General features: G+C 37.3%; 1 protein-coding gene across 3 annotated transcripts in view; it reads left to right on the forward strand.

The window, feature by feature from the left end:
- The window catches only part of CDC20B (cell division cycle 20B), a 56,185-nt gene that overhangs the window by 37,725 nt on the left and 5,244 nt on the right, over positions 1-13,216 (forward strand). Inside the window, exons 6-11 of one of the 3 annotated variants that reach the window (XM_007972514.3) lie at positions 2,494-2,610; positions 3,976-4,172; positions 5,243-5,337; positions 7,305-7,530; positions 11,759-11,884; positions 12,389-12,506. In XM_007972514.3, coding sequence (XP_007970705.3) covers positions 2,494-2,610; positions 3,976-4,172; positions 5,243-5,337; positions 7,305-7,530; positions 11,759-11,884; positions 12,389-12,506 — 879 coding nt within the window. The remainder of the gene's footprint in view (positions 1-2,493; positions 2,611-3,975; positions 4,173-5,242; positions 5,338-7,304; positions 7,531-11,758; positions 11,885-12,388; positions 12,507-13,216) is intronic. The other 2 variants (XM_038010394.2, XM_038010395.2) reach the window with 2 other exon arrangements.

Below are 13,216 nucleotides of genomic sequence, written 5' to 3' on the forward strand. Positions count from 1 at the left end.
TGGCCACATTGGAAGAAGGAGGATTGTCTTGGGCCACACATAAAATACACTAACAGTAAAGATAGCTGGTGAGCTAAAAAAAAAAAAAAAAAAAAAAAAAAAAATCACAAAAAATTCTCATAATGTTTTAAAAAAGTTTACAAATTTGTGTTGGGCTGCATTCAAAGCCCTCCTGGGCTGCATGTGCCTTGCAGGCTGCAGATTGGACAAGCTTCTATCTAGAACTTTGTGCATATTTATTCTTCAAGTGTCTGTTTCCCAGCAGTAAAAAGGGGGAAAAATTGAGTTAGATGCATAAAAATAGGGACAAAATTTCAGGCCTTCTAAATGTTCTTTTGGGGGTTTGGGAAAGTATGGTTGGCATGGGAGTGTGAACCTTGTCTTTTCCTTAGAATGATATTTTCTTAAAAGCAAAATAAAATGTATGGGGACATGTCGTTCCTCAGCTCTCTCATCTTCTTTTGTCCTAAACAGCAACGAGTTTTTGTTTTTGTAAGGTGCTGAATATTTGACTTAGAATAAAAAATATATGTTCTATGAAGCCAGAGATAATGTACCTATATTATTCTGATATTTTAGGAGTCTCTCTCTCTCTCTCTCTCTATACACACACACACACACACACACACACACACACACAAACTATATTATTTAGATTTGTTTTAGGTTCACAGCAAAATTAGGCAGAAGGTGCAGGTTCCCTTATATCTCTTGTTACCACACATGCACACATGCACAGCCTCCCCTATCATCAACATCTCCCACCAGAGTGGTACATTTGTTACAATCAATGAACCTACATTGACACATCATTGTCACCCAAAGTCCATAGTTTACATTAGAGTTAATTCTTGATGTTATGTATTCTATGGGTTCGACCGATGTATAATGACATGTATCACTGTTACAATATACAGAATAGTTTCATTTTCCTAAAAATGCTCACTACTTTGTCTATTCATCCGTCTCGCCCCTTCCCATAGAAACCTTTTTGCTGTATCTATAGTTTTTCGTTTTCCAGAATGTCATATAGTTGGAATCATACAATATACAGTTTTTTCAGATTGTCTTCTTTCACTTAGTAATGTGTATTTAAGGTTTCTTCATGTCTTATTTTTTATTTTTTTTAGAGACAGAGCCTCACTCTGTCACCCAGGCCGACGTGCAGTGGTGCAGCCATGGTAGCATTGGCCTCCTGGCTCAAGCGATCCTCCCCCTTAAGCCTCCCAAGTAGCTGGGACTACAGGTATGGGCCAGCAAGCCCGGCTAATTTCTGTATTTTTTGTAGAGACTGGGTTTCGCCATGTTGCCCAGGTAGGTCTCAAACTCCTGGGCTCAGGCAATCTGCCTGCCTCAGCTCCTAAAGTGCTGGGATTGTGCAGGCGTGAGCCACCGTGCCCAGCCCCAGGAGTTTTTTGGTTCATTCTTTGGGTATCGATTTTTTTTTAAAAAAACATTGGTGATACTTTATCAGCAAGCCTAAGTATTTTTAGTAATATTGCAGTTTTGCCCTCAACTACAGGTTTTCATAGCTAACACGGAAGCAGGAATTTATGAGTAACAATTTGGTTTCTTGGTGTAGCATTGTGAAGCTCTCATGCTTTTATCAGAAGCCATCTGGTCATAGACACCACAAGTCACCTAGGTAGGTGGTCTTGTTTTCTTTTGATTTTATAATTCTCAGTTTGATCACAAGCTGAGTGGTTGGAGATGAAAAGACAGTGGCCTGTGGTTTGAACTTAGTATGGTCTTTTGATGAGAACTGAACAAAAGATAGAATACTGACCTTAGATAGTCATGGGTAAAATTAACCAAAAGTAGTAAGTCTGTGTGCTGTGATGCTGAAATATTGAGAGAAAGAGCTAAAATCAATGAATCAGTAAATATTTATTAATGAAGTCTCAGAGTAGGGCATAGGTGTACCAGGTAACTCTTGATGTGGAAAAGCAAAATTCACTTTGGTTTTAAAATCCCAAATAACAGAAGAAATATTCAAAGCATGATGTAGTATCTCTGTGTACTCCCCACAAGATCTGTCTTCTTCATTCAGTGTATACATACATAAGAATAGACCATCATTAGTACAATTCTTTCTAATACAGTAACATAAAATGTATATTTCCCATACCATGCCAACATTAACAATCCCCATCCCTGAATATGAAAGTTGCACCAGGAAAAGTCAAGTATATTAGCCATATTTGGATGTTACACTATTTGGATATGAGGCTTTTTATTAGAATGTGCTGTATGCATGTGCTTTTTGTTAGAAAGTGTTGTTGAAAAAATTTTTAATATTCTTGTTTAAATTAATACTGAAGTACTCTTCATTTCCTTCCTTCCCTGGCTCTTTGTACTGTAGTTTTATCATGATGACTACTTATTTTCTACTTAATTAAGCTTTTCCACTTAATGTTATTTCTTAACACCCACAATAACAAATATTATATTTTCAGGATCATAGAGCTGTGTAGAAGTGTTTGTTTCTTGTAGGCTGCAAAGATGGAGTCAGAGATGAATCCTTCCATCTTAAAAGGTCCAGTGATATAAACGATTCCATACTCCAACCAGAGGTGAAGATTCATCTTACTGGTCTTCGAAATGACTACTGTAAGTTATCATTTAGATTGGGAATTGAAAACTTGAAATGACAAAATGCATCCTGTGCTTGGTATAAACATGAAATCTGATTAAACCAGATGGCCTTTATGCCTCATATCCAAATAGTGTAACATCCAAATACGGCTAATATACTTGACTTTTCCTGGTGCAACTTTCATATTCAGGGATGGGGATTGTTAATGTTGGCATGGTGTGGGAAATATTCATTTTATGTTACTGTATTGGAAAGAATTGTACTAATGATGGTCTATTCTTATGTATGTATTTTAAATATGGGTAAATTGAATCAGTCAAACAACTGCGTTGGGTCTACTTGTTATATGCCCAGCTTGTAATCTAGTTTGGAGGACAGGACTAACTGACACAGAACTGATACCATATGCCAAGGTAGATTATAAATAATAAATCATGGGATATGAGGAGTTATAAAGACTAGAAAGAGCTTAGTGAGCTTCGGTGTTGTCTAGAAAGACGTTGTGGAGATATTTATACTTAAGCTGGATCTTGAAAGATTGTTAGAACTTGGAAAGGTATAGAGGAGAAGGACCATTTTTGGTATTGTTAACAGCATGAAGAAGGCAGGATGTTGGTAATTAATGATATTTAATGGCAATGAAGAAGATACATTGGGGACTGGTACTTTCCAGGGTCTCCAGGTGTTTGTTTTTTATACTTCATTCAGAGTTTAGATTTATCACGGGGAGGGAATGTATTGTAGAGGTTTAAACTACTGTAGGGAAACTGGTGTGCTACTTAGTTTTATACTGATACGTGTCAGCCAGGAGTTTCTGACTGATAAGAAATAAGATAGGGCATATTTTAATAAATTGTCATACAAATATGTTTTCTCTTAGCAGTCAAAAGTTTCTTATTAGTGTAAGCTATAGAATACTGTTGAGAACATGTAGGTATCATACGTGAACCATCGCCTCTTCTAGCTGGGTGGTATTTTTTGTTAGAAATGATGGTGGCATCTCCCTTATAGATATCCTAGGTCCAAGGGTGTCTCCATAAGCATTATATGCTTTTAATTTTTAGTGATCTGTTAAATGAAGTCTACATGTACTAATAATGGTAGATGAATCTGCCAAATTCTTTAAATGCCTCTAAATCAGTATATTTCAGTGTAAATAATAAGCATTATTGCTTATTAGACTGTGAGTGTTGACACCAGATTCTATTCCAGTTTTCATTTTTGAATGTTTAAGGATTTTCTTGGTTCCATGTTTCTGTTTTCCAACTAACCATGGGATGGTATTAGTCTTTTCCCCCTACCTATAAATAAAGTTGTTTATTTGAACATGTTTTCATTTGGCTGTATAATTACCCTAATTTGAAGCGCTTTTCTTATAGATCTGAATATCCTAGACTGGAGTTTTCAGAATCTTGTTGCCATAGCCCTGGGCTCTGCTGTATACATCTGGAATGGGGAGAACTGCAATGGGATTGAAACCATAGACTTAAGTCTCACTTGTAACTATATCTCTTCTGTGTCCTGGATAAAAGAGGGAACTTGCCTGGCAGTTGGCACCAGCGAGGGAGAAGTGCAAGTACTGGCCAGTTTTTTTTCTCGTCATGTTCTCTGTGTATTACTACACTATAATTGACTTTTAATAATAAGTTAATGTAAAGTAGAGAAACTAGGTGTGGCTCTTAAAGTATGGGGAATAAAAGGAGATGACATTCTACTTTTTTTTTTTTTTTTTTTTTTTTTTTACTGAATGGTTTTTAATGAAGACTTAAGGGTACTCTGGTTAGTTTCCACCACAATCTTTCTGTCATGTTTAAAAATATATTTTCTCTGAAACTAAAGTTGGGCTTGTAGAATCTCCAGTTCTGGAGCTTTGTAGAGAGGAAGATACTTTCAGTTCTCCTTTTCACCTGAAGCCATGATTAGGAGTCTGTACTAATTTTTTTTTTTTTTTTCTGACAGGCTCTTTGAAATGGGGATTTATTGAGCTTCCATCAGTCTATCTAATTTCTCATGTATCATTATTATTATTTTTTATTACTAACAGAATAAACAATATCATTCATGTGCAAATGATTCAGGAGGGCCACAGATGGCTCTCTCACTGCTTTCTCATCTCTGCAATGATAATGAATGCTGTGAAGTCTATGTCATAATTTCTTCTTACACCAAAGGTGTCATTCCCCATGGTGATCAGAATATTATCTGTAGCTGGCAGGAAAGGAGTCTCTTAGCAATAAGTGGAATTTCTGATTCTAGGAAGTGTCCAGGTACCCACATCTTATTAATACATTTGTTGGTAACTGTAGGTAGATTTCCAGATTTGTAATTCTCACAATTCAGAAGGAGCTAGAAATGTGGTAATGATTCTCAACCCTTGGCTACACATTGAATTCACCTGGGGAGCTTTAAAACAATTGCCATATCCCCAGGTTCTACTCCGCCAACTAAATCTGCATCCATTGTGGTACAGACTCCCCAGCTGATTCTAATACACAGTCAGAATTGAGAACTGCTGGCTAGAGGTGCTGGGTTTTCACTTAGTACAAAAACTAACAATATCAACAGTAATTGGCTCTCAGGCCTTTGAGAAGACAGTGGGCTGTGAAAACTCCAATGCTACATAACTCTCCTTGTTCATTTTTTCAGTTATGGGATGTGGTAACTAAAAAGCGGCTGAGAAATATGCTTGGTCATTTGTCAGTAGTTGGGGCTCTGAGCTGGAATCACTTTATCCTCAGCAGGTAAGAAGTGTCTTGTTGGAGACAGTTGTGTTTGTGTTAACAATTGATTATGGGGCCTGAGTAAACAATTATAATATTCAAAACCTAAACTGATAAAAAATAAAACAAAATAGGCCGTTGGACTTAATATCAGGTATGATCCCACCCTCTCAGGTATTCTGATCTGCTGGCGATATAAGTGTCTTGGTGCCCACATGTACCATGTGTGCCTTCTGCATGGGATTCACTAAATTGTTCAGATAAAATGTGAAACTCCCTTCAAGCAAAAGGTTTCTCTGTGCTAAGTAATAGGTACTAAAGGGATATTGTGCTGAAATCAAGTATTTATTGCTATCAGTATCTATACTATGGAATATGTTGAGCTCTTTGGGGCACATTTCCAATTCACAGACCCACAGAAATTATGGCGGAAGGAACCTCGTAGATTATCCTGTTCAGTAGTTCTCAAACTTAAGCATGCATCACAATCACCTGGAGGGCTCCTCAAAACGCAGATTGCTGGCTTCACGTGGGGGGCTTCAGATCCATTAGGTCTTGAGGGGCTGGTAATTGCCATTTCTCATTTCTCAAGTGATGCTGATGATGTATCCCTTTGAGAACTAATGATTTAGTTTAACTGCTTCTTTTTTAACCAGAAAAATTAAGTGACTTGTTCCTGTGAGCCTATATAACTGGTCTAAATATATACTGCTTTTAATCATAGCCATTCATTTTCATATTGTAGTTCTTAAGATTAAGGTAGACTTAAGTTAGATAAATCCCAAAGACTTTAAAAATGTATTTAAATAATTTGATGTAAACTTGAGATTTGAATATCTTGTGATTTTGGCCATACTTAAAACAACTTAGTTATTGCAGTCTCCTTTGTATGTACTCAAACTCCTTCCTATGTACTCAAGCTCCTTTTCTAATCTGCATTGTTAAAGTTTAGTTTCATTATCCACGAGGAAAATGAACAGATCCTTTCTTATAATAATAGCAGCTAACATTTTCAGACTACTCTGTGCCAGGCACTGTGCTGTACTTTTTATGTGTGTAATTTCATTTTAATCACTGCAGTAACGTGATAAGGTGGTCTCTTATCCTCAATTTTGTTTTTTCAAATGAGTAAACTAATACACTAGCCTGAAGTCACGTGGTTAGTAAGTGACAGAGTTGGGATAACCCAGCTGGTCTGGCTCCAGAGCCCATATCGTTTATCAGAATGCTGTTCAGCATTGCATAGTTTTAAACAATGTGACACTGGACTTTGAGAAATGTCGGAAATAATTGTGGAACATCATTTACTTACTCCTTAGAGAAAATTAAATTAATCTAGAAAGAGTTCATTATCTTTGAAAAAGTGATGTGATCTTTAGTTGTTTAGTTTCACATCAGTGAGCATGAATAGAGACATTATCCACTGATTAGGAATCATATTGCAGTTTGCTGTGACATTCAATTGGTTTTAAACTTCTTTTACATATTAGTGCCTTTAGCAAAACTAAGAGTGGATCTATAGGTTAATAGGAATCTACCTGTTAGAAAATTATTTCCTTTTTCTACGTTTAACATTTTACTATAAATATATACTGAAACCATTTCATTGAGACACTCTGAAATATTCAAAGTTGCAGAAAAGTATTAATATTTCCTAGGTCCAGTATATAAACTACCATTTGGGAAAATCTGGTAATCTCAGCTTAATTTTCCATGGCTGCCTACATCAGATTAAAGTCATTAGAAACATCTATCAAAGGATATTTTTAAATCCAGACTTCAAACTCTGCCAGACAAATCAATTTCACTTGTGCAAAGAGTCCTCCAGGCAGAACACTCCATCCTTATTAACCCAAGGAATCTCCACCTGTGTTTTGAATCTGTCCTAGGGGTCTTTCAGAAGTTTTACTTTGAACTATGCTTTTCTCCATGTTTTCAAATGTTTATGTAGCAACAGGGCTTAATTTTTTTGTTATGTAAACTCACAGTGGGTCAAGATTGGGGCGTGTTTATCATCATGATGTTCGGGTAGCCCAGCATCATGTTGGAACACTTCGCCACAAGCAAGCTGTGTGTGCTCTGAAGTGGTCACCGGATGGCAGGCTGCTTTCCAGCGGCTGCAGTGATGGACTGCTGACAATATGGCCCCACGACCCAGGTGCCAGTGCACAGGGCCAACCGCTGAAAGTCATACCCCAGTCTACAGCAGTCAAGGTAAGAAACTCAGTAGCTTTCTAGGTTTCCTGTTACTCAGAGACCACTGGGTATCCTTCACATATAAAAAGAAAATCATTAAGCCAATATTTTGAGATTTTTCTTTCTCTAGAATTTGCTTTGGAGTTTGTCATCACTCTCTTGAAAGACAACCCTATTTATGCTTCCCACTGGTCAGATTTTTTAGTTGTAGGTGACTGAAACCAAAGTCAAACTTATGCTTAAGCAAAAAAGTAAATCTATTTTTTCATGTAACTGTGGAGTCCTGGGTACATACAGCTGGTTTTAAATATCAGCTGGATCTAAGGCTTTGAGTAACGTCATTTGGGCCCATCTTTTTAGCTCTTGGCCCTGCTTATCTCTGGTTTCATTCTTCCTTCAGACTTCATTTTCTGGGCAAGATGGCTCTTGGCAGCTTCAGCTTCAGATTCTTCCAGATGGGTGCTGGATAAGAAGCCATCTTTCCATATAACTCTGGTGGAAATGTGCCAGGGAGGACCCTAGTCTGCCTTTGGTCACATTCTCATCTCTCAGTTAGTAATTGTGGGTAGAGAGATGGGCACACTGACGGGCCTGGGTCATAAGCTCACATGTAAGGAAAGAGACCCATTGTCAGAAAATGGCAGGGTGCTGTGAAGTTAGATCAATGCTCCACCGTGTTCTGCATAATTATTTATTTCTCTGACTGTTAAATTCTTATTTCTAGTAAAAAAATCCATACTTTCCTTCTTGAGGAGTTGGTGACACAGATGTATGTCTTGACCTCAACATAGTCCCAGAATATATGTCACTCGCAGAGCAAAGAAATGGTTCTACCTTATTAACAGTAAGCAAATTGATTACAAGATGATTTAGAAGTTATTACAGGGCTTCCTAATATAGGATGATGTATGTAGTGACTACTGCCACTACATTGTGCTGCCCCGAAATTCCTGGCTTGTGGTTTTTCATGTCTACAGGATATTGAGAATGATGATCAGTCCAAATTCCCACTATTCATTACTTGAAAAAAAGTAGGCAAAATGTATGTAAAATATTCTGTCTGAAAACAACATACAAAAACAAGACAAAAAAATAGTTGAAAACCCAAGCCAAGCAAGACAAGTTACCTTTTTAAATGTCTTGTCAAAAATCTAATGCATTGAACTACTAAATGGGAGTCCTCTTCACTAAGAAAGAGTTTCTGGAAACCAGAGCAAGCCAAGCCTCCTGGCAGTCAGCACCTGGGGAATCACTGAACAGTCACCAGTCATGTCTCTTCAGTCACCAGCTAGCCAACTGGTGAAGCAGGAGTAGACTTTGCAGGTTGACATCTGTGTGATTCCTCTCATGGTGTAGCTTCTAATTTTGCCAAAATATTTATTATAAAAGCTATCTGGAACAGTAGGGTATTTAAGAAAATGATTATTAATAAATATAAAAAAAAATTATCCATCATATGGTAAAACTGGGGTCCGTGGGTTCAGGGGAATTTCTGAGCCTCTTGAAATTGCAAAATTATGTTTTCTGTGAAATAGCCCACTTCTCCAGCCTAATCAGAGGTGGAGAATTGTTATTTGAAAAAGACAAAGCAGGGAACTTTAACTTACGATATATATTGTAGATATTTTATTTTGACTGAGGACATTACATTCACCAGATTTATTAAATTGTAAATTCATTCACCATATGAGATGAAGGCCTTTACTTTGAATATAGGTAGGCTGATTAGAATTCCTCATTGTCTTTCTTGTATGAACTATAACCATATTTCGTTGTTCAAGGTTTCTATTTATAGTATCTGATTATCTATTGCTGTGCAACAAATTACTCAAAAACTTAGTGGCTTAAAACAATAATAATTTCATTATCTTTTATGGTTTCCTGGGTAAGGATTCTGGGAAAATGTCATCGGAGCAGTTCTGGCTCAGGATCACTCATGAGGTTGCAGTCAGATAGCATCAGAAGCTAAAAGTGCTGGGGGCTGCACCAGTTGTTTGCCAGCTGGCTGGGCATGCTCCTTCTTGCAATTTGCATCTTCTTGTTGTGTGAGCTGATTTGGGTTTCCTTACAACGTGGTTGCCTCAAGCCAGTTGGAATTTGTGCTTCAGGGAAATAGGTTCAGTGCTTCAGAGAGCAAGGTGAAAGTGGTAATACCTTTTATTAATATAACCCAATTTTGCAAGTCATGCAGTGTCACTTGTCACATTTATTGGTTCCAGGTTAGTCACAAGTCCCCACAGATTCAAAGGTAGAGGAATTAGATTGTACCTGTTGATGGAGGGAATGGGCAAGGCTTAGAAGGTCTTGTTGGATGAAAGACAGTGTTGTAGCTATCTTTGGAAAATACAATCTGCTGCAGAATCTTTAAAGTAGAGTGAGGCCAGGTGCAGTGGCTCATGCCTGTAATCCCAGCACTTTGGGAGGCTAAGGAGGGTGGATGGCTTGAGCCCCCGGGAGATCGAGGCTTCAGTGACCCCTTGTGGTAACACTGCACTCCATCCTGGGCAACAGAGTGAGACTGTGTCTTAAAAAAAAAAAAAACAAAAAAAAAGCTTCCACATTGTTTAATTTAGTTCATAGAAGTAACAATCATCTTTAGTCCAAATAAAGTAGGTGATTTAATTAAACATTTACATGTGATTTGATGAAATCACAGTTATAATAACAAGTTCACCTGTTGTAAACAGGTTTGGCAAAACACAGTGGGTTCTATAAACCTACAGCTTAATTAGTGGGAGCAGAAGTGTGGAGCATTCTAGAGAACAGAAGATTAGCATGCTATGGGTAGAAATAAATACGTTTTACAGAAGGAGAGGAGAACTTTGGTAAATTTAGCAAGTTGGTTAAATGAAGAATGAGAGGAACTATTGTATATTCAGATGTGTGTTTTTTAAAAATGGACTCAAACTTGTAAGAAAAGCATTAAGATGTAGGTGCTTAAATGGCAAAAAAATTCACATGGTGGGAAATGGTAGAGGAACATAAATACACAGAAAAAAGTTCATTCTTGCTAAGAAGAAAATAAATTACCCTTATAATCTGTTTTATAATTATTATAATTTCACTAGATGTAAAATAACATTTTTAACTTCATGTAACTTTTAGCCAGGGTGAGATTAGTATACTCATTGGATGCTGGTGCTGTAAAAAGTTATAGCTGTTTGGAAAATTTTATGTCAACTCTTTTGAACCTTGGAATTTACTTAAAAAATTTGTCAGAAAAAAAAGACATGTAGAATATATTCATTACAGTGTACTTTATGAGAACAGACAACAAATAAAACACATGCAGAAAAACAAAAAAATATACTCCTTTCCAAAAAAAAGCAACCCAACCCAATACAAATAAAACCACAATACAACAAAAACCAAAACAGGTCTGGCATTAGCAGAACAAAAATTAATCAGGATACAACAGCATGATGGAATATTATGGGATTGTTAAAAATTATAATTGTGAAAAGTATATTAAAATGTGGAAAAGTGTTTATATGATAGGTGAAAACAACAGAAAATAATCAAATAGTATAAACACTATGTTTGCTACTTTATAAAATATTTTTACATGTAGAAGAGAAGATGCAAAAATGAGGATGGTTACCAAGATGATTGATAAGGATACACAGATACATATAATTGTAGTATTTGTTAAAATGTCCTTTAAAGTGATTGTTATTAGTAATTTCAATTACCAATGTAAATGTGTGATACTAAATCCTATTTTTTAAATTAACTATAATTATAAATAAATAGAAGGCAATTTTATTTTCTGAACTGCCTTAAGATTTGAAGTGCTTGAGACTTTTGAGTTGTGAGCAATCACATATAGTTCTCTTTTATCTGACCACTACCTGGAACATAAGGACACAGGTAGACAAATCAGAGAAAGCCTGCATTTTCAGAGCCAATTTGCAAGGGCACATGTGAACTACTCCAGCAGCAGATTTTTGCCCCATAGTATGTATTGCATGTAGCTTTCCAACTGTTATTGCATAGTCTATGTTAAAAAATCCACAATTGTTATCATAATTTGAATCATGTTAGGTATCTTCCCTTCCAGAAGTGACTGCTAGTCCCTGAGGAGTAATCTCTGGAGGGTGCAGTTGCTCCTGTCTTTGGATAGCAGGCCCAGGAGAGCTGTGACAGGTGCAGACCTGGGGACTTGCTGCTTACTTAAGTGCATCACATTCATGAGTGTACCTTCTTTGAAGCTGACCTGTCTGTACTATTATGTGAAACTTTAAAGGCTATGGATTGGTGTCCCTGGCAGTCTGGGGTCCTTGCCGTTGGAGGAGGAATGAAGGATGGATGCTTACACATCTTGGATATAAATGCTGGGAAGAGCATACAGACCCCAAGCACAAACTCACAGGTTAATATCTCCTCTGGGCTTCATCTTCATTTCAATCTTCTGCATTCTTGTGAAAATAGTTTATGACAGAGCCTATGCCCACAACAAGCTCTCTTTCTCTATTGAGTCCATAAGGAATTTGAGTTCTCAAGAGTTTCTTTTATTGTAAAAAACCTCTTCATTTGTGAGTTCAAAGTTAATATAATTTGTATTTTCTATTTTTCACATTTCCTTTCTTTCCCATCACTGCTTTGACCATGAACTTTGAGAGTAGTCTGGCTCTTCCTGGCCAATGGTCACAGTTCACTTAAATTCTTCCATTTACTACACCTAAGCCTATTTGTATACTTGATCCTTTGTTGCCTTGGATAAACTTTCCTAGAATGGATGTAATTTCTTTAACATCCTACTCCAGCTGTACTGGAGGTTGGGTCATGGACAGTGCATACTGTCTATAACCAGTTTAAGTATATTCATAAGGAATCAGAAATTGTAATAATTCTGTATTTTTGATCATTATTTCAGATTTGTTCCTTAATCTGGCTACCTAGGACAAAGGAGATTGCAACTGGCCTAGGTACTCCCAAGAATGATGTGACTGTGTGGACCTGTCCCACTGTGTCCAGGTCTGGTGGGTTTTTTGGTAAGCAAATGGGTGAGTAAAATGCCATGCATCTATAGCAAAGTGAGCTGTTGTTGAGGGGAATGAAAGATTTTCTCCTTCCGGTTTTTCTCAGTACATATTTCATCAGAGGTAAAAGTCCTACATCCACCCTACCTCAGAGAGTATATAGTTGAATGTTTCTGAATTTGACTGAGATGGTTCATCACTTTAAATTAAGTCATCTTCTCCTTGCATATGTATATGAATGATGGAGTGGTGATCTTGGGCAGTTTTTGAACTCGAGTTAGCATCACAAATCATCTTATTTTGAAGAAAAACCAGCGGTGTAGAATGGGTGGAAGATAAGGCAATCCGAAAGGGCAAGACATTATTATGTGTCAGGAGGCCACTCATGACCATGAGGCTTCCTCTGTGAACATCTGCCCTTTCAAGGTAGACCACTATTCTTCTCAGCTTAGTCCTACCAACTTTTACTGGGTACTTCTTGAGAGAAAGACCCCATGATGGGGAGCAAGACCCAGGCCCTGTCCTCTGGGCCTTAAATCTTTTGTGCAATCTAGAATGTTAAAGGGGGCTCAAGGGTGAGTAGAATATCTCCTCTACCCAGCCCAGGGAAACACGAAGACAAAACTGGTGGTCGGTGCAAGAACGGGGCATCCTGTAGAACTCTGATTATATATCCCGTCTTTTTCCTCTCTCCACTCACCTGGCTGCCTGGTCAATCCCTG

Source organism: Chlorocebus sabaeus, chromosome 4 (assembly GCF_047675955.1).
Source record: "Chlorocebus sabaeus isolate Y175 chromosome 4, mChlSab1.0.hap1, whole genome shotgun sequence".
Lineage (NCBI taxonomy): Eukaryota > Metazoa > Chordata > Mammalia > Primates > Cercopithecidae > Chlorocebus > Chlorocebus sabaeus.